The sequence below is a fragment of the Triplophysa dalaica genome, unplaced genomic scaffold (genome assembly GCF_015846415.1).
Source record: "Triplophysa dalaica isolate WHDGS20190420 unplaced genomic scaffold, ASM1584641v1 Contig16, whole genome shotgun sequence".
Classification (NCBI taxonomy): Eukaryota; Metazoa; Chordata; class Actinopteri; order Cypriniformes; family Nemacheilidae; genus Triplophysa; species Triplophysa dalaica.
The window spans coordinates 86,340-111,554 of NW_026622650.1; the positions used below are offsets into that span (position 1 = coordinate 86,340).

General features: G+C 35.8%; 2 protein-coding genes across 3 annotated transcripts; one reads left to right on the plus strand and one right to left on the minus strand.

Annotated features, from left to right (window-relative positions):
* Nucleotides 1-12,084: 12,084 nt before the first annotated feature.
* On the minus strand, nucleotides 12,085-15,695 carry LOC130417114 (C-C chemokine receptor type 7-like). Of its 2 annotated transcripts, none has more exons than XM_056742416.1 (2): nucleotides 15,624-15,695; nucleotides 12,085-13,447 (listed from the first exon to the last, which is right to left on the minus strand). In XM_056742416.1, exon 2 carries the CDS (start codon nucleotides 13,443-13,445, stop codon nucleotides 12,258-12,260), a length of 1,188 nt encoding a protein of 395 aa, XP_056598394.1. In that variant the 5' UTR covers nucleotides 13,446-13,447; nucleotides 15,624-15,695; the 3' UTR covers nucleotides 12,085-12,257. The 2 variants fall into 2 exon arrangements, with proteins under 2 accessions (XP_056598394.1, XP_056598395.1); XM_056742417.1 differs by lacking the exon at nucleotides 15,624-15,695 and adding an exon at nucleotides 14,437-14,652.
* A 4,259-nt stretch (nucleotides 15,696-19,954) lies between these two features.
* LOC130417115 (receptor activity-modifying protein 3-like) lies at nucleotides 19,955-24,898 on the plus strand. Its single transcript, XM_056742418.1, has 6 exons — nucleotides 19,955-20,118; nucleotides 20,302-20,337; nucleotides 20,433-20,468; nucleotides 20,921-20,947; nucleotides 21,031-21,181; nucleotides 23,663-24,898. The coding sequence occupies exons 1-6, from the start codon at nucleotides 20,061-20,063 to the stop codon at nucleotides 23,904-23,906; spliced, it is 552 nt and encodes a 183-aa protein (XP_056598396.1). The 5' UTR covers nucleotides 19,955-20,060; the 3' UTR covers nucleotides 23,907-24,898.
* The last annotated feature ends 317 nt before the right edge of the window (nucleotides 24,899-25,215 follow it).

A 25,215-nucleotide genomic window follows, 5' to 3' on the forward strand; every position in this document is an offset into this window, starting at 1 on the left:
TACGTAAATGTAACTGCATCATTATCTCATGTCAAATCTTAAAAATGTGGGTCAAAAATGGACAAACCCACTGCTGGGCTAAAAAAAACCAGCATTGGTTAATTTCTGCCCAATGGTTGGGTTGATCCATTTTATACCCAATTCTGCATAGATTGAAATAAATGAAACTTTTTTTAGAGGGATCACATCAGATCCTCACACACACATGATGAATGAATGAATTCCCAGACATCCTTTAGAAACAACTTCTATTTACTGAGCAATTTCATCTCACTCTGAAACTTGTTCTATTAAAATGCTTCTGTTTATTGAAAAATTGCTTTAAAAATTAAACTAAAATTAATACAACGACAAAATATATTAATTTATCTACAAGAACACTACAAATAAAACGATAATAACTGTACTGATAATAGCAATTTCATCTCACTCTATTAAATAAACACTATTAAAATGCTTCTGTTTATTAAAAGTCAAATAAAATAATGGAATAAGATGGTTTTCATCAAACTAAATGATAATTAAAATGCCTTAGAAAAATGCACATAACAAAACTGCTTTAAAAACTTAACTAAAATTAATACAAAAACAACAAGAACACTACAAATAAAACGATAATAACTGTACTGATATCCTGCAATAAATCCGGTAATTGTTCAATGTCTATAATGTTTAGGAATAAATCTCATTTTGAAACTATAGATTGTGTTGAAGTCATTGAAATTTGGTGCTGAAGACTGAAATAAAACATGTCTATCCCATACATTTTATATTAATGGAAATGAATTAGTTAATTTTATAAAATATAATCTCATTTCATTTTCCAAATAATGCACAGATTTGTTCTATAAATATAACAAGTATAAAATAAATGAATTAAGACTACCTTTATTATAAAACAGCATCTCCTGCTTACTGGGTTTCAAGTGTTCTTGATGTTTATTGACCTGCAATGAAGTTATCAATGAAAAGAGGTTTGTGGGTGTTAGAACAATGTTCATTTTCCAAACATTTTTTTCTTTAAAAATCTATTAAAAAAACTTTCATTTAAAAAACTTTCATTTAAATATCTTCCTGTCCTACTGTCCAGAATATCTGCATGATATTGAATGAATGAATGAATGAATGGAGGAAGTTTGAAAGTAATATACATTTTAACTAGGCAGTTAAAAATCTTCAATATTGTTTTAATATAGATTAGAAACTTATTTTGTGTAGTGAAAAATATACTTTGCAGTTTTGAGTGATGTACGTAATCAAAAATATGATAGAATGTATGTAAACTGTGTAGTTATCTGATTTGTCTGTGGGTTAGAGGTTCTTAAGAAACAATAAATATCGAATAATTCATATACATATGAAGAGTTTCCAAAATGAGATAATGAAAAATGATGTTTTTAGTATTTTATCATGTTTTATTGTGTTAGTTCGGTGTATTTTTTGGTTATTATGGCTGAAATTAAAACAAACCATCAACAGTTTGATTGATATTGATTGGAAAGCACATTGAGAAAACATTTTCTTTTGGAAATAAACTCTTCATATATAAATATATATATATATATATATATATATATATGCATACATACTGTAGACCAATACTGTATGTTGGTATACATATATGGGCATGCACATACTATACTGTGAGTGTGACACATCTGATGGATTTGTCTCCAATTCCAGCGAAATTTTGCTGAATATCTGGAACAGGATTTCTCAGTTCCTCAGAGTTACATGTTGTGTCATATGGAACATACTGTACTGGAGTGAGACACAACGGATGAAACTTCACTGAAACAGCCCACATGAATCACTGATTGTGAAATGAGAACATAGACATGTGAAAACATGGACTAAAGGACTAAAGCAGCGCGTTGCAGCACATCTTCTGTTCGTGTGTTTACATGTTAATATTTTGTGATAAGTGGTCTACATAAGATAAAACCAGAGACAAATTGAATGAACAAACAAAGCATTTGAAATGAAGTTTGATAGTAATATGCATTACGAAAGGCAGTTAAATGAAACTTCTTTAGATAAAACCTGTATTTTGTGTAGTGGGAAATATATTTTTATTTACTGAACTGACATTATAGAAAAAATATACTAATGTCTGTAAACTGTGCAGTTTTGATGACCTGCAATTATTTAAAGTTTAGAAAGTTTATTTATAGTTTTATGTGGTTTTGATAAATATTAATCAATAATTATTCAACATTACCTTATCTTAAATTGATGATAAACACCAACCTTTTCTAATCCAGAAAGTAGAGAATAATTCATGGTTTAAGTCTTCAATGAATGCTAAGACTCTTTTTTACTTACATTTTATAAAAAGTCTGATTCAACTTCTTCTGTGGTGTAGAGGTAAAAACTAAAATACAATAAGCTACAATATCAAAATAATTGCAATAGTTGTAAAGTGCAGTTCTTCAGAAGCTCAATATTCATATTGAATAATTACACATCCATACGTTTGGACACACACGTGTTCTCATTTCACAATCAGAGGAATGTGTGTGGGCTGTTTCACTGAAATTTAGCTGGAAATGATTCAAATGGATGTGTCATGGTTAATGTGTTTCTTTGTTCTTTGTGATCATTACATGTGTATGTACACACGAACCAAGATGTATTCAGACACTTTCAAGATTTCTCACGTTTTCACAGTTCACTCGCTTTAGTTTAGAAAATAGTAATAAAATTGGACAAGAAAGAGTTTAAGTGCGTAAGAACAAATGTATCTTGATAATGTCCATCCTTCTGTTAGACTGTCTCACATGATTGAGGTTGAATAGCTGTTAGCTGTTACATTTACTTTCACAATAAGGTAAAACCAATTGAGGGCAACCAATGACTAATCCATCATTATTTTATCTGTGGTGTAAAAGGTCATATTAGCAATAAAACCACATCAAACTTGAGTTTCTTATTGATTTAGGCAAATCGCATGTGTTTTGATTTGATATGGTGTGCAAAAGTATATGTACAATAAACACAATAACTGAACGCATAAAGCTTTCTGATCAGTGAAACTGTCAATCTCTTCAAAACCTCTGAACATTCTTTCATCGTGTGAAGCATCACGTGCTAAATGATCCATTTAGATTTCAGTTCATGGGGGAAAAGATTTCTTGTGTTGAAAGATGTCCTCATTGAATACATTTTGTGCCAAAGCACAACAGCATGCCTATTATTGACATATTGTCTGTTTATTAGTACTTATAAAGCACATATTCTGCATGACCTCTACATCCCTGATCCAACCCAATCCCTAAACCTAATAACTGCATAACTAAATATTAATAAGCAACAAATTAAGAGTTAATTGGGGGAAAAGCCATAGTTAATGGTTTGTTCATAGTGAGGATTGTCCCCTATACTGAAGTGTGACCAAAAACTGTAAAGAATCACATTTGTGTTGTGTGGGAATTGCGTTGCTTTAAATGTTGCACCCTTGTCCAATGAACCGGATCCATCAAAATGTATTTTATTTAGGCGACTGAATCTACAGTGTTATGATGTATGATGTATGATGCTCCTGAAATAAAACTCAAAGGTGGTGTAGAGGTAAAAAAACCAATAAGTTGCAATATCAAAATAATTGCCATGGTTGCAGAATCGCAGTTCTTAAAAGCAATATAAATAATGAATAAATACATACAGTATACACACACATACAGCATGCCTGTCAACACATATAAAACACATAGAACAAACTGTCCTGTGATTGTGACACATCTGATGGATTTCTCAACGTTTCCAGTGAAATCTCGCTGAAGCAAAAGGTCCAGTTCTAATCATTTGGAGGCCCGAGGCAAAGCTGATTCTAGAGGCCACCCACACGACTCACATACCCTCCACTTCTCAGGAAAAATAAAGATATATAACACTGTAAAAAAAAAGTAGATGATCTTATTTAAAGTCTGTTTCAATTTGAAATTGCTCTGAACAAATTTTTTATTTTAATTTAATGGTAATAAATAATAGGATTATTTAAAACAAATATGATGCATGTATTATAAATCAAAGAATACTAAATGATTTTTTGTTTGAGTTCATATTTTGAAACTTCGTCTTCATTGGTTTTAAATGCAAACTGGGTACTTTTGAGTTCTTTGCTTTAAGACTTTCCTTTCTTAGTATGGCTTTTTACAGATTAATTACTCATAATTGATGATTGAAGATTGAATGTTTAAGACCCATGATTTTGAAGCTTCTGTCCCATGATTTATATGATCACAAATAAATGGTTAAGTTCTATGATCGAGAATCTTTTCCCCATTAGTGACTTTCTGCTTTTATTTATTTATTTATGTTACAGATCACTGAATCACCCTTTGGATTGCTGAAGAGGGGCCAGGTCTCGCTTATGAGAGAAGCATAGCCATTCAGTCTTAAATACAGATCATATAACAAGTGTGCTGTCTGGACACATTTCACAGTGAGTCAATTTGATCTAATAAATTATGTGATAGAGGGTTTTCTAAATATGGAGATGTCATGTATCACGTCAAGATTTTTAGTGCATTTTCTAATAGCTCCATTAGTGTTGTTAAATTTCAGAATGCAGCAAAGTCAGCTACACCAAAATATTTTTCTGACCTGATCTTTATACACTTTCATAGACCTAGTTTATTTTCATCAATACATTCAGTAATTCATCCGAAATCCCACTCTTTAAGCATCCGTCATCTGTGCTCTTTGTGAATTTATTTTTTACATTTTTGTTGATTAAGTGAGTGCTATCTTATCTTCTTTCGTCTCACAACTCTCAGACCTGTCTTATAATTTGCTGTCCAGTCCATTTGTCTTGTACAATTTCCAACATGTTTCTTTAATGAAACTTTCTGATTTTGTTGGTTTGCATCATTATTTGGCACTATTTATCCACCTTTTAATTATGCAGTTATAACCAATTTATAATTGATTTGTAAAGTATTTATTAATCCTTAATTAACACATTTATAAATGCTTTATGAAGGGAACCTGTAAAGTGTTAGCGTTTCAAGTTCGCGTTTATTTTATTTATAAAAACAACGATCGTTGAATAAGTGCTGTACAGGGGTATAAGTATAATTTAGGATAAACAATAAAAACAGATAATAGCTGAAAAAGAATGAAAAAAAAAAATGAAATACGGATAAAGGCCAACAGAAAAAATTAACTGTACGGCCCAAATGTTCTCAAGCAATGTCATAGGCTAAAGAGAATAAATAAGTCTTCAATCTAGTTTTAAAATGCTAACGAGGGAGAGGATCTTATGGCATCTGGAAGTTCATTCCTGTCATGATTCCTCTATCATGTCATGTTTATTCTTGCTCTTGCAGTGGAGTCATGGCATAGCCTTAGGGTTTCGTGTGAGAAGGACATGGATTTGTTTATATATTGGCTAGCCATGTGCTTTCTCATGTCTCGTCTGTGTTTCCCGCCATCTCGTTTCCTCTTTAACTTTTCCTGAGTGTTTAATCCCTGCACCTGCTCCCTATTAATGATCCTGTGTAGTTCTCCCCTATATAATGCCTTCTCGTCTCTTGTCCTGTGCTCATTCGTTTTGTATTACTACTTGTTTAATGGGTCTGTAAGTGGTCTTGGATATTGCTCTTGCCTTACCTAGTCCTGTATGTATTTAGTGTTAGTCCTGTCTAAGTCAAAGTTTATATATTTTTTGTTAGTTACTCTGGTTACCTGTTTTGTCCCCCTCGTGGGAAGTGTTTGTTTTGTAGACATTCTTAGTTTAGTTTTCCCCCATCAAGGGTGTTTGTTAATCTCTTCAACGCTGCTGCCTGCGCTTGGGTTCTTCCCCTGAAATCCGTGACACATTCCTTTGTTTGGATGCTACTACTGCAAAACCTCTATCGGCCTCTTTAAGCAGGACCAGGGAACAGAGGGAGCAATTGATTACCGGAGCGAAGAGATCTTACCACAGAATGTGGTTTAAGCAGGTAAACAATGAACTGGTGTGCTGACCCATATAGAGTTTTAAAAACCAACATCAAAACCTTGAAATCAATTCTGTGTTTAACTGGCAGCCGATGCAAAGAAATGAGCACAAGAGTAATGTGCTCCCTCTTCTTATTATCCGTAAGCAGTCTAGCTGCCACATTTTGTACCCGCTGCAAGCGACTTATGGAGGAATGAGATAGACCCCTATAGTGAGTTATAGTGATGAAGCCGCCATGTAATAAGTGAGTGGATCACTACTTCTAAGTACTTCTTTGAGAGAAATTGTTTTAGTTAAGCGATAGATCGGAGATTAAAGAAGCTTCAATTAAACAACAGAATATATCTGCTTATCAAATATTAAGTCAGAATCAAAGACGACACTTAGATTTTTGACTTTGTTTTGTTATGTAAGATATTTGGGACCTAGTTGGTTTACAATCTCTGTGACACACATTGAAGATACAAAAGCAATTGCTTCAGTAATTTTCATGATATAAGCAAAGAAAAGAAAAACGAAAGCAAAGGACTCAAAATGGAACCTTTGGGGACCCCACATGCGATCCGTGTTGATGATGAATTGTACTTACCCATTTTAACTGAGAATGTTTGACCTTTGAGATATGAGGAAAACCATTTTGATGCAACCCCCTGAATGCCTCCCAATTAGATGTAGGGATCTGCTGCACTAAGATCCAAAAGAAGTAGGCCTATGATAACTCCGTCCCGGGATTCAAGAAAGGGTATCATTTCTTACTTTCAACAAAGCAGTCTTTGTAATGTGGAATAGCCTAAAATCTGACTGAAACTTATCAACCATGTTGCATTCAGACAATAGAGACCTGTGAGAATCACAGAGCAGGCCTGTCTCAAGCATGTAACATTTAGTGCTGGTAAATTATTGGTCAAATACACAAAAAGAATGCGGAAAAATCACACTGACCACTTAAGGTGAATTATTAATGAAACCAACGTATTGAATTTGTGTGAAGGGTAAAGGATCGCAAATGCTGTCCATCTCTCCTAAATGAATCATCGTCCTATATGCATTATGTTGGTTGCCGTGCAAAAATGTAACATCAAAAACTGGTTCTTAACCAGCCGTGAAAGGGACATTGGTGAAAATAAAAAAATCAGAAGACGTTTCTCGTGCGATAGTTTCACGTGCGCACGCGAAATGTTTTTAGTGCTCACGAGAACCTTTTTGCGTCCTCACGAATTACTGTGTGCCTGTTATGCATAAAAAGGCAGTAATGCATGAAGACAGTAACTTTAAAAAAGCCAAATTCATTATAGACAGTTTAGGTCTAGGTTTAGGTTTGTTTGTATAATACAAATAAGTGGTATGGTGGCATTCGTTGACGAATCGGTTATATCTTAAGATCGTATAGTGTTTGTCCATTGTCCTACAGACCGGCAGGCAGCCTGGCTAAGATTAGAGGATTCTCGGCCAGATTTTACCCCGATTTCCGCTCCCGAGAATCTTTGAAGAAATCGGACACAGAACCTCGATCGGGCCCGAGGTTCGGCCCAGATTATTACGTAATGTGACCCGATCTGCTCCGAGAGAAATCTTAGCCGCCCCGGTCATATCAAACATGTTTGATATTTAGGGTTTTAAATCGGGGTGATGACGTTGGTACTTTAGCTACAGACAATGAGCGACAGATATGCAAGATGACGGAGATGACTTACAGACCTTTACAAATGTCGAAAAGCTCCTTCGAGTGTAGGGGAGAGCGGGGCACGTTGTCACACTTTTCGCATTGTGTAACATTTACTGAGCACCATTAATCACAGCAGTATAAATGTTATACCAAATGAAAGAATGACGTCTTGGGCACATAATTTGTATTCATTACATTTGCATATCTTATCTCATTTGGGAGTTGTAGACGGTTGAATAGAGGATGTGCACTTGTGACAATTTGCCCCATCGGCGGGTAAGTTGCCACACTAGATTATCTAAAAATAAGAACACAACTTCTTAATTGTGAATATTGATTTTCATTTTTATATTCAAACCAGAACTGGAAATATAAACAATCATGCCTAGAGAATTCGATAAAACAATTATTTCAAGCCAAATTGTACACATTTCAATCAAAACGCATTACTTTTAACTTTTAACTCAAACGTTCTCTAATCAGATCCATTCTGATATGGTCGGATGTCCTCTGGAGTTGGTAGCCTGCTGTCAGCCATAGCATTGCTGGGTCAGGGTGAGCTGGTGGAAGCAGAAGCATAACTGGGCATGCTAGACAGAGCAGAGTTGGTGCTGGGGCCTGGCAGGGCAGCGTTCTGAATAGGTCGATCTGTGACGTTGGATGGTGCAAACTTGGTTTCCAGAAATACATCTCTGTTGTAAAGTTGAACCCCAGCCACCCTAAAGCCAACCTGAATGTCCAGGGGGTTGCAGCCAGAGGATAGGCAATTGCCACAATCCCAGGAATGTCATAATTTGACATTGTCCTCCCTGGGATGTTCCTCATCCAGGAATCACAAGCGCTTTTGATGCGCCTATTTAGTGGCCTGTAGACAGACCTGTCTTATGGTCGGAGCCGATGTCTATGATGTCTATATATATTTGTACTGGGGCAAGTTGTCAGATGTGACGACTTGCCCCAAAGTCATTGAGACAACTTGCCCCAAACTGACATGTGTGGTAAAGGTGGCTAAATCTTAAGGTTAGCTCAACATAGCACGTCAACTAAAGTATCAAAAGACATGTTATTGTCTCCTCTATTTTGTGCAAAATAATAATTTTAACAAATCTCAATAAAATGTAAGGAAGGAGGCGGGAACCGGCAGACATTAAACATTTATTAACAGTCCCCTCACGGACGACCGCCGGCGAAATAACATAAACATAAATACAAACACAAGTTCGGGCCCGGTCCTCTCTCTTCGACGGTCCGGTCGCTCGTTCCTTTTATGCTCCCATCTCCTACGTGATTCGAGCCCGGTGTGCGCACAGCTGGCGCTAATTCACAATTACTCACCGGACTCGAACCACGGTCTCGCCCCGCCTACTCTACTACAATAATTTTTATCATTCATATCTAACAAAGTTGTATTGCATAAAATATATAGTGCCAATTTTTTACTTTTTACGCAGAAAAATAAGAAAATCGTGCTAATATCAGATGAGAGCGATCTTGACCACATGTGAACAGGAAATTGACTATAGAAGAAGAAGTCACACAAACCGGCTATTTGATTTCTGAGATAGAGCCTCTAGTGTTGGAGTTATGGACAGTGTGAAAACTTACCCATGTGACAACTTACCCCGCTCTCCCCTATATTGTATGCATGGAGGAACAACTTGAGGCAACAACATGATCGTCTTTATAATGTATCCTAAAAAACATACCACAACCGCATAGATAAGGAAAAGATCTGGGCAGATGTCGCGTCGGGTTTAAATGTAAATTAACTGCTAACGCGCAGCTTGTAGTTTCGTTCAACAGATTGTTATTTGTCTATAGGCACAAATACATGCGTTTATGTGTTTGTTTTTATGCTGTATCCTATAATCACATTGAATCATATCACATAAACCCCTTAAAGCGGTTACTATCTCCTTTTACAAAACTGCATTATATGATCCTATGGATATTTAAAATATGTATATATTTATTTGTACACTGGTGAGTCGTTTAAGAATATAAATAAAATAATCTCCCAAGATTCTTTTTATATGAGTGTTGCAACCAGATTTTTTTATCTTTCATGATTTTAAAACTCCTGTAGTCGGTTTCGCATAGACATGCCCTCATCGGTTTATATATATTTTTCCCCGGTCTAGAATATAATTTAACATGTTGTTAATTCAGTTACTTATTAACATGTTTAGAGTAAATAATATTGATATTACAGATAAATACTGTTATGGTTGCGTTCTGTTATATTCTGTTCATTATGTATATGCATATTATTTACGATAAATGTGAAACAATAGCTTCTCTAAATTTAACTGTAAGATATGGTTACTCAGATCATTTTGATAACTGACCTTTTGATAGATGTGCACCTAACAGTGATTGCAACTGCACTGATTTAAATCTGGACACTACATTATTAAGACCCTGTTAGTTTATTTATTATTTAATGTACTTTTATTTCTAAACGGACACCTCTGCCTGTGAGGATACAGTTTGATGGTTAATAACTATGACATTCATCTGACTTCAATACACTACATAAAACCGACAAACCTGTCTCTTTGTTATTTGTGCTCTGACCGACACCCAGGGGGGTTTCCTCAATTTCATGACATCAAAATCTAACCTCTATAACAATCGTGTCTTGTTTTATCCTGTCGTGGGTTTTCTTCACTGCCGCTGCCTGCAAATGGGTTCTTTCACACAATTCTTGACAAATATCTATTTTGGCAGCAAATAATGTTGAAAAATGTAGAAATTTCAACAAATCACCATTATTGTGAAAATATTATAATGGCTTTGGCTACTATAAATGTTTTCAAAGAGTTTTACTCTCGCATAGTACAACACAAAACATATATGAACATATTTACTGAGTGCTACAGTGTGATAATAAGAAAGACATTTCTAAGAGCGTGTACATGTCTTCTCCTGCCCCAAATCTTACTGTCCTTTTGTTTGTTTCGACCACTGCCCCTTTAATTGTGTGTAGATGTGTACATACAGTTTTTGATAGATGAACTTTTTTAAATGCATTTGTTGAGGATATTAAACACTTGTTTTATTATTGCCCTTATTCCCTTTCATTCAAGTTTGATTTTAAGATGGTGAATATAATTCCACCTTAACACCTTAAATTTGTCTGAACAACAAACATATTCTTAAGCTTTTTATTACTTAAGCCAAGTTTTACATTCAAAAAAACAAATGAACGCATTTTCGAAATCATCTTATATTACTTTCTGCCGTACAGACATTTTTTCAAACCATTTTAAATGTTAAAACACAAAATAAGAAGCTCCTCAAACTTTTTGTAATTTAATGGCCATAATTTATTCTTCTTTTTGTTATATTTTATTTGTTTGTAGGTTAAGATATGTTATATTGTTATTCTTTTTTCTATGTTTTTATTTATTTGTTTTATTTTATGTTTATTGTGTCTTTGCTATTGTATTAATCTTCAATGAAAGAAGATTTTTAGTTTATGTTGTTTATACTTTATATATATTTCTGCATATTTGGAAAGAAGTTTAACGAAAGGAAAAAAACGGCGTTTGTATTAGTTTATTAGGAATGTTCTGCCCTCTAGTGGCCGTTTGTGCTGCACCCGAAACGGCGCGAGGCTTCGACAGAGTTTGTGGGGCTGAACCAGCAGCTTTCGACTTATTTAGTCCTTCATTGACTTTCCCCATATAAAATTGTTTCTTTTGACTACTTTAATAAATCTTCCCTCGTTGAATGAGCCTTTGCGGTTTTCCTTATGTTTTGATGTTGGTGTTCTTAACAATGATATAATAGATTGTATCAGTTTCTGTAGCTATTACGCAGACATCCAAAAATGCGGTTACAGTAATTATATGTCTTTTGTCTTATTTGCTGTAATGAAGAAGCACTTGTAGCTAAAGTCTTTTATTTAAACCTGGAAAGGGCTGCTGCCTGCCTGTCTCCTGACCTGCTATTTTTTTCGATGAATATAATTGTTAGATAGAGCTGTGCACAAACAGGAATATTTATTAATTTATTAAAAAATTAAAAAATGGCCTCTTCTCTTGATGAATGAAAAGTGCAAGGTGCTGAGACCACTGTGTGCGCGTGCCTGCATTAAGGCAAAAAATGTTGTTCCTTAAAGTTATTGTTAGAGGACCCATCAGCTTGTACTGAAGTGAGAAATCTATGCTTTCTGTCCTCTACCCTTTACATCCTCTGTTTGTTTCCAATAAAACATATATTAAAACCCTTTATAAGTGGAGTGATATCAGTATAAATGGGTTGTTCAACATTTCTTCATATAGCCTACAACTTTGCTCAGAGGTGCACAGCTTCATCATTCTGTGATCTTTTTCCACAATTAAGAAGATTCCCAACAAAGAAGATTCACGACAAACTTGCAGATCAACGTTTATTTGCATTTGTATAAAACAGCATTAAAATATAACAATTGGTAACTTCTTAAAAAATCATTTTGTTTAGGGGTAGATAGGAAAAAACAACAGTATGTTTCCAATTGTATTATTTACAACTTTTTACTAATGAACAACTGAAAATAGAAAGTAGAATAAGCATTTAAAAAAAGCGAAGATTATAAACTTTTTAAAGCAAAACCATGCATTTTTTTTAAGCGAACAAAGTATTGTTTTATTTCAGAGCCTTTTATTGATCACTATGGCACCAAGACTTGACCAAATTCATTTTATCAGACCTGGGCGCTGGAAAAATGAAGGTCTGGGCTGTGTTTTCTTCTCTTGCGGTTGGTGTGATTGTGTAGGTGGACGGTTGAGGCGACAGAAGGGTCGGGGCAGGGGAGGAGGGCGTGACGGAGCTTCCGTTGTGATGCTGTGGTGTTAGATAAGACAGGCACATGCACCCGGTGTCAGTCAACAACCTTATGATGTCATTTCTAAACCTTACACCCACCAGAGCGTAGAGCAAGGGGTTGAGACAGCAACGCACATACGCCAGGGCGCGTGTGATCTCTTCTTCAAGGTTGACCCTGTTCCACTGGTCACATGTTGGTTTGGGTGTGGACATTCTGATCAGAAGTACCGCAGTGTAAGGCAACTGAAACAGCAGGAACAGGACAACAAGCAACGCCATGAGACGCAGAGTCCTCTGTCTACGCCAGCATTTCCCACCTGCACGGAGCAACACGCGGCCTATAGCGCTATAGCACAAAACCATTGCCACGCATGGAATGCAAAACCCTGCGATCTTTGCTATTTTGGCCCATAACTTCCATTTACTCACATCTTCCGCCCACACGTCCATGCTGCATAATGTTTTATTAGTACCCATCTCTGTGATTTCAGAAGAGAAGCATAGCTCTGGCAGGCTTAAAATGACAGAGGTCAGCGCCACCCCGGTGGCAGACAGTGTGCTATAGTACAGCGTCCCAGAATTCAGCTTTCGCACGGCCCTCGTGTGGACCACCACCAAATAACGATCAACGCTAATGCACGCCAAAAGCAGCAGGCCGCTGTAGGTGTTGATAGCGTACATGCTGCGGTTTATCTTACAGAGCCCCTCGCCGAACACCCAAATGTCGTTTAGAGTCTCGGCCGTCTGCAATGGCAAAGTCAGCAGAAGGAGCAAGTCAGACAGGGCCAGGTAGAAGAGAAACACGTCGGTCATGCAGCGCAGACGAAGACGGCGGTACAGCGCAAAGGTGGCAATGACCAGCACGTTTCCAACTATGCCTAAGAAGAAAACAATGAGGTAGATTGTGGTCAGGATCACGGTCGTGATCTGCTTTTGCTCTTTGCTGGCTTCACATGGCTCAATAAAATCGCTGAAGTTGTCATCAGTGTACAGAGGATAATCTGTTGTTGGGCTGTAATCCATACCTGTGAAACATGGTAGAGGAACATCATATCAGTTTAATGTGCTACCTGTGTGAAAGGTTGTTGTCAAGAGGGCCTATACATTTAGATTTACAACGATTTTTCTTGAGGGGTTTCTTTCAACTGGGCCAAGACGACTGGAACGTTAAAACTGTTGTTCTTGCGGTTTTACGCCGCTAGGGGGCGCGCGTGAGAAGTTTCTAAACTATGCCAGGTCAATCCATTAAAAACATGATACCTAAGCCATGACAGATAAATGAATAATACATTTATATATTTATATATATTTATTGTTGTGTTTAAAAAAAATTGTGGTTTTACATGCGCATATATTTTATTTTTCTCATTTATTTAGAAGCGCAGGCGTTTTTTTAGTTGGCTGGTTATTGTTGACTAATGGGGAATGTTTGATTAATATTAGCTGACTTTCTTGCTTCATACGAATGAACCAATGACTGGTATAAATTTAGAGTCCTTTGGACGAACTGAAATATATAAATGTGTGTGTTTTATACGAATACAATTAATGTTGTTAACAATGCGCCGTAGAACCTTTGCTTGCACAAATGTATCTGACAGGCTACTATCTGACAAATTATAATTCTTAATCTTTTTATGTGCAATTATATGGAGTCGTTTTGACAATTGAACGTTTCTGGGACATACATTATACAATAAAATGCTCGCTTTAATCGAATACAAAAACTTTTTCATTGTAAATGCTTCATCCCGCAACGAATCACATGCGATAAATTAATATCAAAAAGTCTAGTCACAGCAACAAATTCCGTAACTATGGAAACTCTTACAACACTGTTGACAGATGCGTCACCCATAAAATGTCACATCTAGTTTCAGGTGCGTTTTGCGGCGAATAAATGCACGAAATATCTTAAATAAAGTGTCACATGAAATTGCAGACGACTCATCTCGCGACTGATCGCGTGTCACAGCCCGACAGTTGTCTGACTTCCACTCGCGCTATCACTCACCATTGCGTGCCAACGCGGTTTAAAACACACTCGTGGGGCACCGGGTGTCTTTATTTGAGCAGAACTGCGATGATAGCTGTATGTGGAAGTGAAGAAGTGTTTTTTGAGATGGATTTATGAGGAAGTTTTGTGATTCTGAGGTTGATACTGACGGTGATGTTGATCCAAGACCTGCGCATCTGTCATTTGAGTTAGTGGAAATACGAATCTACAACTTAACCGTAAGCTTTAACAAATATACATGAAATGTACGATAAATGACGTAATAATATATTTAAGTTATTCAATATATAAGTGCTGTTAAATGTATGATATATCGGTGTTTTTACGGCTTTATTTTAAATCTCAAAGGATAAAATTTATTATTCATGTTTAACGTAAGAGGAGACCTATAAATATATATTTATATTTTATGCCGACAATAAACAACTTTTTGCCTGATTTAGAACGAAAGGTTGCTGCACTATTTAACATTCATTTTAAGCAGGACTTAAACCTTGCATTTACGTGTAAAATACTTAAAAAGTGCTAAAAAAAAGTTAACTATGCAAAATGTTTTATGTGAGGTATACCCAAGAGCTGATATTAGTTCAGTGAGTAATAATAATGACAGACAAGCCAAGTCAAGAATCAAAATGACAGAAATATTGAATATATGATATGATGTTTTGGGGGGCCTTACAATAACAAGCAGAAAAAAAGTTATTATTTATCTTAACAACATTCTCTCAGATGCATATTTTTGCCGTTTTAGGTGTGGCATGCGTTTTCTTTTCTTCATTTAAATGATTATTAAAATTTTACATTTTAGGCCTACTTGTATAGCTCTGTTAGGCTATATAAGCAAATTCTTTAATACATAAAAAATGTAGATAAAGGCACACAAAGAGTTTGTTCTTATGTCTTAATAAATGTTATCTTAGTTTGACTTCAACACTCTCTAATTCTGTATCTTAGGTAAAATGCTGTTATATTTTGTCACATGTGGCAGTTTCTAAACATTGCACCAAAACTAGTACCCGTTACATGTGCTAAAATCATTTCGGTTTGTGGTGACATAAATAATCCACCAAACAAGGGGACACATGACACAATCACACACAGTGTCTCTATATTTGTGCATAAATTGCGTGCACCTGTTAACTATGCCATAACACAGTTTGTGTTCAATCCCTGTTTTTACTCACCTGTGACTGCAGGTCTTCAAGATAAGATATGATGAGTCTTCACTATTCAGACCTCAGTGAGTTGTGTTTGAAGCTGTCTGGTGTTTTGAGAGAAGGATGTACGGCGTGTCACCCTATTTGTGTGTTGACGCCTGGTTGACTTTGCATTGCCCGACACTTCACACCATAACATAGTTAATAAACACGTGTTATCCGTGTAACATTTCTAATATCCTAATTTACAGAAGTCTTTTGTCTTATTTTTGCCATTTGGCACAGCTGAGTGTTTTTAAAGGTATGTTGGGAAGATAGACTGCTGGTGTTTGTCCTCTTTAAGAAGTATTTTTTTATCTTTGAAGAAAGACAATTTATATGACGATAATTTGAATTTGTTGAAATTAATTTGAACTATTTTAATGCGTGCCAGCTTGTTATTTGTCAATGCATTAAATATGACGTATAGATGAAGACTGCATTGTTTTTCAGCTCATGGTCACCTGTTTTCATTTTGACTCAATCATGAGTTCAAACAGCCCAGTTTTTTTCCGAATGCAGTGTGTTAAATTGTTGATATTGTAAGTCTGAAATATTATGAAGAAAGATGTTTTTTTGAACTCATCCTGATCCTCGAGTTGTTCTCGAGTTCAAACGAATGTCATGCTGGTTTCCCTGGTGCATAGACCATGCATATAATGCGGTTAAATGTAGGTTTGATCAGTAGAATCTGAGGTTGACTCTTGTTGGGCGTCACACATTTAAACTGTAGTGTGTAATGAAAGATTGTGTACTTTGCAGAATGTTGCATTGTGACCAGCAACACCTTAAAGGATGTTAAAATGTTCAATGTTTTAACGTCTGGAATATTTGATTGTGATTGGTCAGTTGTGGTGAAATACTGTATTTCTGTGTTATGACCAATGAGCACTTTCTAAGTTTCAGAAAACAAACTCCTACGCATTTGTTGACAAAGGTTTGAAAATGAAATAAGAGCCGGCTGAATAGTTGAGAATAAAGACATATGCAATTCAAATTATTCTCAGGGTGCACACCCCCTCTCTCTCTCTCTCTCTCTCTCTCTCTCTCTCTCTCTGTCTCTCTCTCTCTCTCTGTCTCTGTCTCTGTCTCTCTCTCTCTCTCTCTCTCTCTCTCTCTCTCTCTCTCTGTCTCTCTGTCTCTCTGTCTCTCTCTCTCTCTCTCTCTCTCTCTCTCTCTCTCTGTCTCTGTCTCTGTCTCTCTCTCTCTCTCTCTCTCTCTCTCTCTCTCTCTCTCTCTCTCTCTCTGTCTCTCTGTCTCTCTCTCTCTCTCTCTCTCTCTCTCTTTCTCTCTCTCTCTCTCTGTCTCTCTCTCTCTCTCTCTCTCTCTCTCTCTCTTTCTCTCTCTCACTCTCTCTCTGTCTCTCTCTCTCTCTCTCTCTCTCTCTCTCTCTCTCTCTTTCTCTTTCTCTCATCCTCCACCATTTCTTTCTCTTTCCCACCGTTTCTCTGTTTTGTTTTGAGTGGTTTGTGGTTGGCAGGACGTTGATGGGTACAATGTTTACTTGCAGCGTGCCGTACACAGTTCAGCGCACACACAACACATTTGACCTGATTCACCTTTACCTTCTTGCGCTTCGCTTGTGAAAGGAAATTAGAAATTGGCCATAAATTCTTGCACACTGCAAACACGAGGTTGATCTGAGACTGGCTGAGAAACGTAGTCATTTACTTTTGTAGGCAGCATTTTAAAGGCATGACATGATCCCAATGCACAGGATCTGGAATCTAAGACAGTTGTGTCTGTATTCTTTCCAGATAAGACAATCCCAGAATTTATTTTGCTGAGTTTGAAAAATAGGGCCTGATTTGTGTTGGTTGGCACAAACGCATTGAAAACATGGCAGTGTTTTAATTGCTTCAGTTTTGTTGATTACCAATATGTGAATTGAACTGTTCAATTGTAGTATTTGAATGCAAAAATGTCCGATTGTGGAAGATCTCCAGTTAAGAAAAACCTGCTGATAAGCAAGATAGTCCACCACTTTGAAAAAATACGCACATTTGTCTGCGGTGGGGGGGCAATTTCACACTTCACCAGCTACAGGCAGATGCCATAAAAAGAACGTGTTTTCAGATCAGCAAAATCACATTTTGTGTTTCTTCTTTCGCTTTGTTTGTACTTCTTAATTAATTTTTTTACACATACAGACGGCCGGATGCACGTATATGCACAGGCTGGCATATTGCATCTGTTGCATTGCGTGTGCATTTGGCATGGCATGCACCAGACCGATCGTATGTGTAAAAATATATTCAGTCCGTTTTATTTATATTGCGCTGTTCACAACGTTTCATTGTTGCAAAGCAGCTTTACAAGAAGAAAGACAAAAAAATATTAAAGTTAGTATTAGGATTAAAAGGTCCATCTTTGCTCATGATTGTTGACAGAGATTGTCTGGGCTGATGATCAGTTAAGTCCACAGGTTCTCTCATGAGGACTCGTCGTTGCTTTTGGACTCGTCGATGAGTGATTTTTGTTTTCCAATTCAGTTTAGAGCGTGACTGAACATGCGTTGATGCTGTGCATGTTTTGTATGACATATTATAATTTCAGGTGTGCTCTTGCTGTAGATAAAAAATGTAAGATATAGCCTACCGTATGCACACATTTGGTGACATTTAGTAATATTGCTGAAGCTTTAATTATTTTATTTCTTTAGTTTTTTATTAAAAGTTTAAAAACTAACTGTTTCCTGTTTATTGCAAAGTTTAATTGTAAAATTGGGACAAACTACGAAAATAAACAGTCAATTAAACCGTATTCTTCACATAAGAATAAACAATCTTGTTTTTTTAATTGTTTAAACTTTCACCCCTGGTCAATTGTGAGTTAAAGTGTGTCACGGCAGCACATCAACATACCGTGTGCTCAGAATCATGATTTCGTGCAAACGTTGAGTAACCTCACATAAATCATGCTGTCGTGTAAATATAGACGCTTGGTTTAAAAGTCCCCTGATGGCACGAATTGGAGCGGATGCAGAAAAAAGTGTGTTCATACAAAACAACAGCAAAAGAGACAATCTGCCAGTAAATAGGCCTATTAAACTGTGCAGATAAACTGTGAATAATATTTGTCTTTTTAATGTTGTGGTTTCTCACAGTTAAATAATACATGAATTGAACTGTTTATGCAACAGCTGCAATTTCAATAGATGAAGTTACTTTGGTCAGCAAATTGTCTTAATTGTGTTTCTACGTTTTCTAAGGTTTCTAAGTGTGGTATTGTATATTTTAATTAACATTCATACCTGAATGTTACTTCTTAACAGAATGTTCACTAATATAATTCATTTTTTGCATTTTATTATTGGATATTTGTAGGCCGTGCATATTCATTTTGGGCCTCAGCAAAGGTTTCACAAAAATGATTTTGAATACTGGATTAACACGTTCACTTGCTCCGGATAAGCCTGTAAATGTATAAAAAATGCATTTAAAATGTGAAATGTATTTTCTAGATTTCGAAATGAAACAGCCTTTTAGACATCTTCAGTCCAGATACACTGCAACATTTTGTTTCTTATTGAGACCAATAAAAGTAAATATGTATCCAAAAGAGCTTGAAAGGTGTCAATGTTTCTTTCCCTAAAAAATATTGTGTGATAATTAATTCGTCATGGTGCTCTGATTATAAATCATTTACTTTAGCCACTTATAAAAACTACAGTATACATTTAACAAAAAAATGATTTATCTTTCATTTATTTTATTCTTGAAGAAATTGCATTTAAACAGTAGCACACGGTTCAGTGGTGAAAAACACAGCAGGATATGTGCTGATCTGAGAGCAATAACATCTTTTAAATATGTTTATTTTCTTCCCAAATACAACTCTTATACACCTACTAACCACAAGTTATGAGGCAGCTCAAACCAAACCAAACTCTACCCAAATATATGACTAAACTTGTGACTCACAGAGAGAATAAGAAAGGAGGTCTGTAAGAGATCTTTATTCGTCATTCAAAATTGCTAAAAAGTCTTTAACAGACAATAAAAGCATAAAATAATGTAATGTGTTTTGGGAATCATAAAGAATTCCTCAACATGTACTGTATATTATGTAAAGTTGCAGACAGTAACACTCAAAGTAAAGAATATGGCATGTCTGACATCTTTAAGGTGAGAAGGCATCACTGGACAATTATATGATAAAGTTGTATAGAGGTCCCTCGGAGAAACTTGCAGAGATTTGTCAGGATGTGAAGAGAATGCTTTTGTCTGCATAAACACTGAAGCTCAGAGAAATTCCTCTTCCCAAATGATCCGCGAGCTCTCATAGGAGAGAAAGGGGTGGAGTGATTCCTTCAGGAGCACACGCACGTCGCACGACCTCTCCTTGTGTCCAAGATCCCTAGATACTCAAGTCACGCTTCACATACCTCCATTATTCATCTCTACATTTATTTTGTCTTTCAAAATGGTTTGTCAACTCTCTGGATTATTTTTGCTTTTATTGGATTCATCGATAATCTGTGGTAGGAAATCTTTGTTCTGAGATTTATGCAAATATGTATATAAACAACCTCGAGCCTTGTTTGAGATTGGTTTTGTAAATCACCCTGGGTGTGAAAGCTTAATGTGAAATGTCATCAGCTTTGCTAGTGCTGAACTTACTATTGTGTTGCAGTTGTTTCATTTTTATTTATTTTGCCTTTCAGGCCAAACAACAGAAAAAAACAGTGTAGCACTTGAAGGTAAGGGAGTGAGTTTGATGCAAAGAAATATTTTCAACTTTTTCGTTTAGTCCATAACCGGCAGTTATGCTGTCCAACTGTTTTTGCTTTCTCAGGTCAAACAACACAGAAGAACATTGTAGCATTTGAAGGTGAGGAAAATGAGATTTTCTCCGAGGTCTCTATAATCTCATGCTCTAGGCTACTGAATGTCTCTCCTCTACTGTATGGGTTTCAGAACATGAGACTGATTTGCTGAGATACAAAACTATTAAAGTCAGAGATTTTAAAAGGAACTTTTTCAATTTGTCCAAAACCAACAGTTTTGCTATCCACTTTGCTTTTGCTATCCACTTTTGCACTAGTATTTTTTATAATTTAACTACATGGCAAAAAATTTATAAATTTAAAATAGAAAGGTAATATTTTTTTGCAAATGAAATTGCATCATTACATTAATATTCATCATTTGAATGCTCTTCTACAGTATACTGTATTTTTTCTCAAGATCACTCACTTTACTTTTAATTTGCATTATTTAATTATTTAATTCGCCTTTTTCTCATAAATCCCTCTTTTACGATCAATTTTAATTCTCTTTCAGACAGTAATGCCACACATGAGGACCAAGGTAAAGAGACAGTCCATTTGTGACCATCAGTTTATTTTCAACGATTTGTTTTCATAAAATCAATGTACTCTGGTGGTTCTCAGAGGATTTTCAGGATCAAGAACTTTACCATCACTATGTTCACTGTAATGATGAAATCTTGATGGAGTATGGAGGGTATTGCAGAGTCAACTTCAATGCGAACATGACTGAACTCGGAGTGGATAACTGGTGTAATGTGGAGATGATCGTGAGGTAAGCCAGAGCATCTTCACATGCAGCTTTACTTAGAATAAAACACGTCTAGAGTCTCGTTTCCGTCGAGTCCTGTTGGTGCATCACTGTGTGTGATCAGAAGTTTCATTCAGAACAGGTCAAACGTTTCTGAAGTTTCTGCTCCTGCAATCTGATTCTCTTTTAAAGTTCAATGCTAAAGAAATGTGTGTCTATTTTTAATGTGCATATTTTGAATAGGCTACAGCACGCCTTTTCTATAGATCTTAAAAAAATGAAAGTTTTGTGAATAGCATCGTACACCACGCTCTAAAAGCATAAGTTTGATTTCTAAACTTAGGAATGTGTGCAAAAGGTTTCATATCCATTGTTCCGCTGAGAAAAGGAAAGCTACTTAACTTCATACTCAATGCACACAGACAGGAAAAGGGAACAGAAAACAATAGCAGGATGTGAAGGAATAATCGTTTGCCACCGACTACTTCAGGGAGCAAGAGAGTGAGAGACATTTCCCCTTGACAAGAGCCCTTGTGTCTGTGATTCATGTCTTTGTGCTGGTTTAAAATTATTTCACCAAAAAAACTTTCAAAAAAAACTTTCATTTACAAACCACCTACTGTATACCTTAACACCTGCTGTGTGCTTGTAAGTCTTACTTATTGCAGTGGATTCAAAAATAGACTAACAGAAATTTTTGCCTAATGCAGTTACTGCAAACTGAAATCTACTTTTAGATTACCGGGTGTAAAATTCGTAGTGTGTCTTGGTTGCAGTAATTGCAAGAAGGTTTAATGTGTGTACTATTATAATGTGCTTTTCTACAGTGACATTCTTGTAAATATATAAATAATGATATGACAAATATAGGAATTAAACCTCTTTCAGTGGGAGCATATGAAACTGCTGAGTAGAAATGAGACATTTTACAGCGCTCTCATATCTACAGTCATATTACTAAATATCAATATCTTTTAAAATACTGTAAATTTGTTCCACATGTGAATTTAAAAAATATGAAATTGGACAAATTTGTGGATGCACTCCTTAGAAGGAAGGTCATTTTTATATCCTGTTTGTCATGTTCTTCTAAACAAACCGAGAGACTTTATTCACCACATAAGAATGTTTTTTGGTTTTGCATATTGTGTGACCTTGAACAGATTTATATTTGCCTCAGTCATCGCAGTTTAAATGATGGGCGTAATTTCCTCGAATAAGACTGCTAAACAGAACACAGCGCGTGCAACATAAACATGTCATCACATCAGTGCGGGCACAAATTATTTTGTGCAAAACTCCCCTCTGTGTATTTGTGGTTGCTATAAACCTAAGATTATTTGCCAAAACATATTTTGATCATTTCTATATGTCGGTTACGTATAGAATTAGAACATTTGAAAAAAATACTTGTTAAGCACTTTAAGCAAATTAGTTTTTTAGTGTTTTGTAATGTTGATATCGTGTACTAGAAATGGGAACAAAAGTCACACCACTGGTGAAACTGATCGTACGGTTAATGCATGTGAACCGTGGATTAACTGTACCTGTATTCATCAGTAAAAGATGACGTGCACGCGCTCTCTCTCCAGTATCTTTTCGAGTAGTCTATGAAAGCGCATACTTGCGTATATTTTAACTTAAACCGCTGTGTAAAGTTAAAGTAGCCTAAAGATGTGTAGAGTCAAAGCGTAAATGACGCGATTTACGCGCAAACACGCATTACATCAGCACTGTTGATGCCAACTCATAATTCAGTGACACATCTGACAAGACGAGAGAAAGTCAGTTGAGACACGTAATGGATGATCACCAGCCCATAAAACCCTTTTTTTAAATAACACATGCATGACAGCCTAAGATTTTAACAGTTTAGAAACAAGATTCTCTGTTAAATTAATCTGTTGATATCTTCAGATTAGCATTTACATTAAGGCTAAAATACACAACTGGACTTTTGCTCAGATTTTCAGTCCGGACTTGTTTCAGAAAGTCTGCACTAGTCTGTAGATTTGATCAGTTTAGAGCACTGGTTCTCAAATGGGGGTACGCGAGAGAAACTGACATTCAGGAATAAATAATGAAAATCAATAAATTATGATAACAGTATTATGAAATAAGGACCACACAAAGATGCATAAAAATAAATTCTCATTTCACCGTATTTTAAAGTAAAAGGTTGTTGTCTGGTCAAGGGGTACGTGGCTCGAAAAAATCATAAAAAGTGGTACTTCAGCCAAAAATTGGAGTTACTGTGTTTCCAATGAAAGTTTCAAAAAGTGTGCAAGTGTGTGATGTCTAGATTTTAGATTTTGTAGTGTATTCAAGACATTATCTGATTCTAAAAATGATCCGATCCGTCAACTAAAATCTGTGGACACAATCTTAAGGTTTATAACACACCCAGTAACGCACACAAATCATTAAAATAAAAGAGGCAGAGGAGGAGGTTTGAGCCCTTCTGTTTTTATTGAAATAAACACGTATTGTTTTTCTCTCGTCCAGAAGTTACCACGAGTTAACCAAGTGTTTGGAGACGATGTCCATGTTCGCTGAGTGTTTTTACCCCAATCGAGTGGTGGAGGGGCTGTTCGTGGCGATACATCAGCAATACTTTCACTCGTGCAATGATGAAGATGAATTACCCGACGCTCCGGCCGAAGTGGTGCTCGCTGCAACCCTGTTGCCCATCATCATCATTCCCTTCATAGTGTACATCGTGGTCTGGAAGAGCAGTTTAAGAGACTAACGGTTAGTGCATGAAGCCTCAGCATCCTTTGACTGTTTGTGTTGTAGATGAAGGGTCAAAGTGAAACTGGGTGTAAGTTCATGTTCTTCACATCATGTAAGTATTGCAGCGTAGTCTACACAAACTCAGTTAGCTGGAATTATTCACACACTAATGATTGTGGCAGAATGGATACAACAAAAACAGGAAGGGTTGTTCACGATCTAGCCGTAGATATGCCTTACAAAAAATAAGTACACAAAAACGTATACTTATATTTATATAGTATATTTTTTGTAGTACATACTTGTACTTGTATTTAGTAAATCCATCTCTTTAGATTTTAATTAGGTCAAAAATACTTTATAAAAGTGTACTTTTGGGTAGGCCTGCGTTAAGTGTATCTGTAGTAAACATTGAGAAAAGAGTTAACTTACTTTCTTATTTGCAGTTTACTAATAGGACACTTGATATAATATTTTTTTTACTTTAAAAGGACAAGTATTTTTTATAATAAATGAATCAATGAAATAAAGTAAAAAATAATGAACACATTTATGAATTCAAACAATTATGACTTTTATTTATAAAATTAATTTGACATAATATATATAGAAATAGTGAAATAATTTACAAGATTAGAATGTGAAATAGAATAATAAGAAATAATAAAAAATCGCCCCAAGTTCTGGTTTATGTTTTACTATGTTCTATCCAAATTTTAACATCATTTACTAAATGTTTTACACACATCCTGCTAGACTTTATTCTGTGTGCAGTTATTTATTAAGTATATGATGTTTAATGTCTTAAAGGTCTGAATGATGTGGTCTGGTACACATGTTGTTTTGTAAGTAGTTTGTGTAATTGTTCATAAAAGAGATTTGTTGGCTTTCAACACTTTCTTTGACATGCAAACCACAGACGAATGCCAGCACACAAATGTATGTGTTATGTTTATGCTTTGGCTCTGTAAACATTCTGCAATGTTTGTCATTAAAATGTTATATTTTTGTCTGTGTTGAAATTCTTTATCACCTTACAATGGAGAGACAACAAGTTATTTCTATGTGGCTTTTCTAAAAAAGTGTACACAGTGTTGCACAATCCTGTTTGTTTTTTAGAAGTTCCAGCAGCAACCCAACATGAGTTTTGAGCGGTCTGTCTGTCTGATAAATGACAGATGAAAGGAGTGTTTCGAAAGGGTTTTAGATAACAATCTTTTATTCTGTGCCAATTGGTATGGTTGAAGTCAAAAAGATTGAAATCCACTGAACACACTGCTGACACCTTCTGGCCGAGCTTTCAAAATGCATAGCATTTGGTGACA

Coding starts and splice junctions, on each gene's coding strand:
- LOC130417114 (XM_056742416.1), bottom strand. CDS start 13,445: ATGGATTACAGCCCAACAACAGATTATCCTCTGTACACTGATGACAAC.
- LOC130417115 (XM_056742418.1), top strand. CDS start 20,061: ATGGTTTGTCAACTCTCTGGATTATTTTTGCTTTTATTGGATTCATCG. Junction 20,469..20,920: donor GAACATTGTAGCATTTGAAG/GTGAGGAAAATG, acceptor ATTCTCTTTCAG/ACAGTAATGCCACACATGAG. Junction 21,182..23,662: donor AATGTGGAGATGATCGTGAG/GTAAGCCAGAGC, acceptor TCTCTCGTCCAG/AAGTTACCACGAGTTAACCA.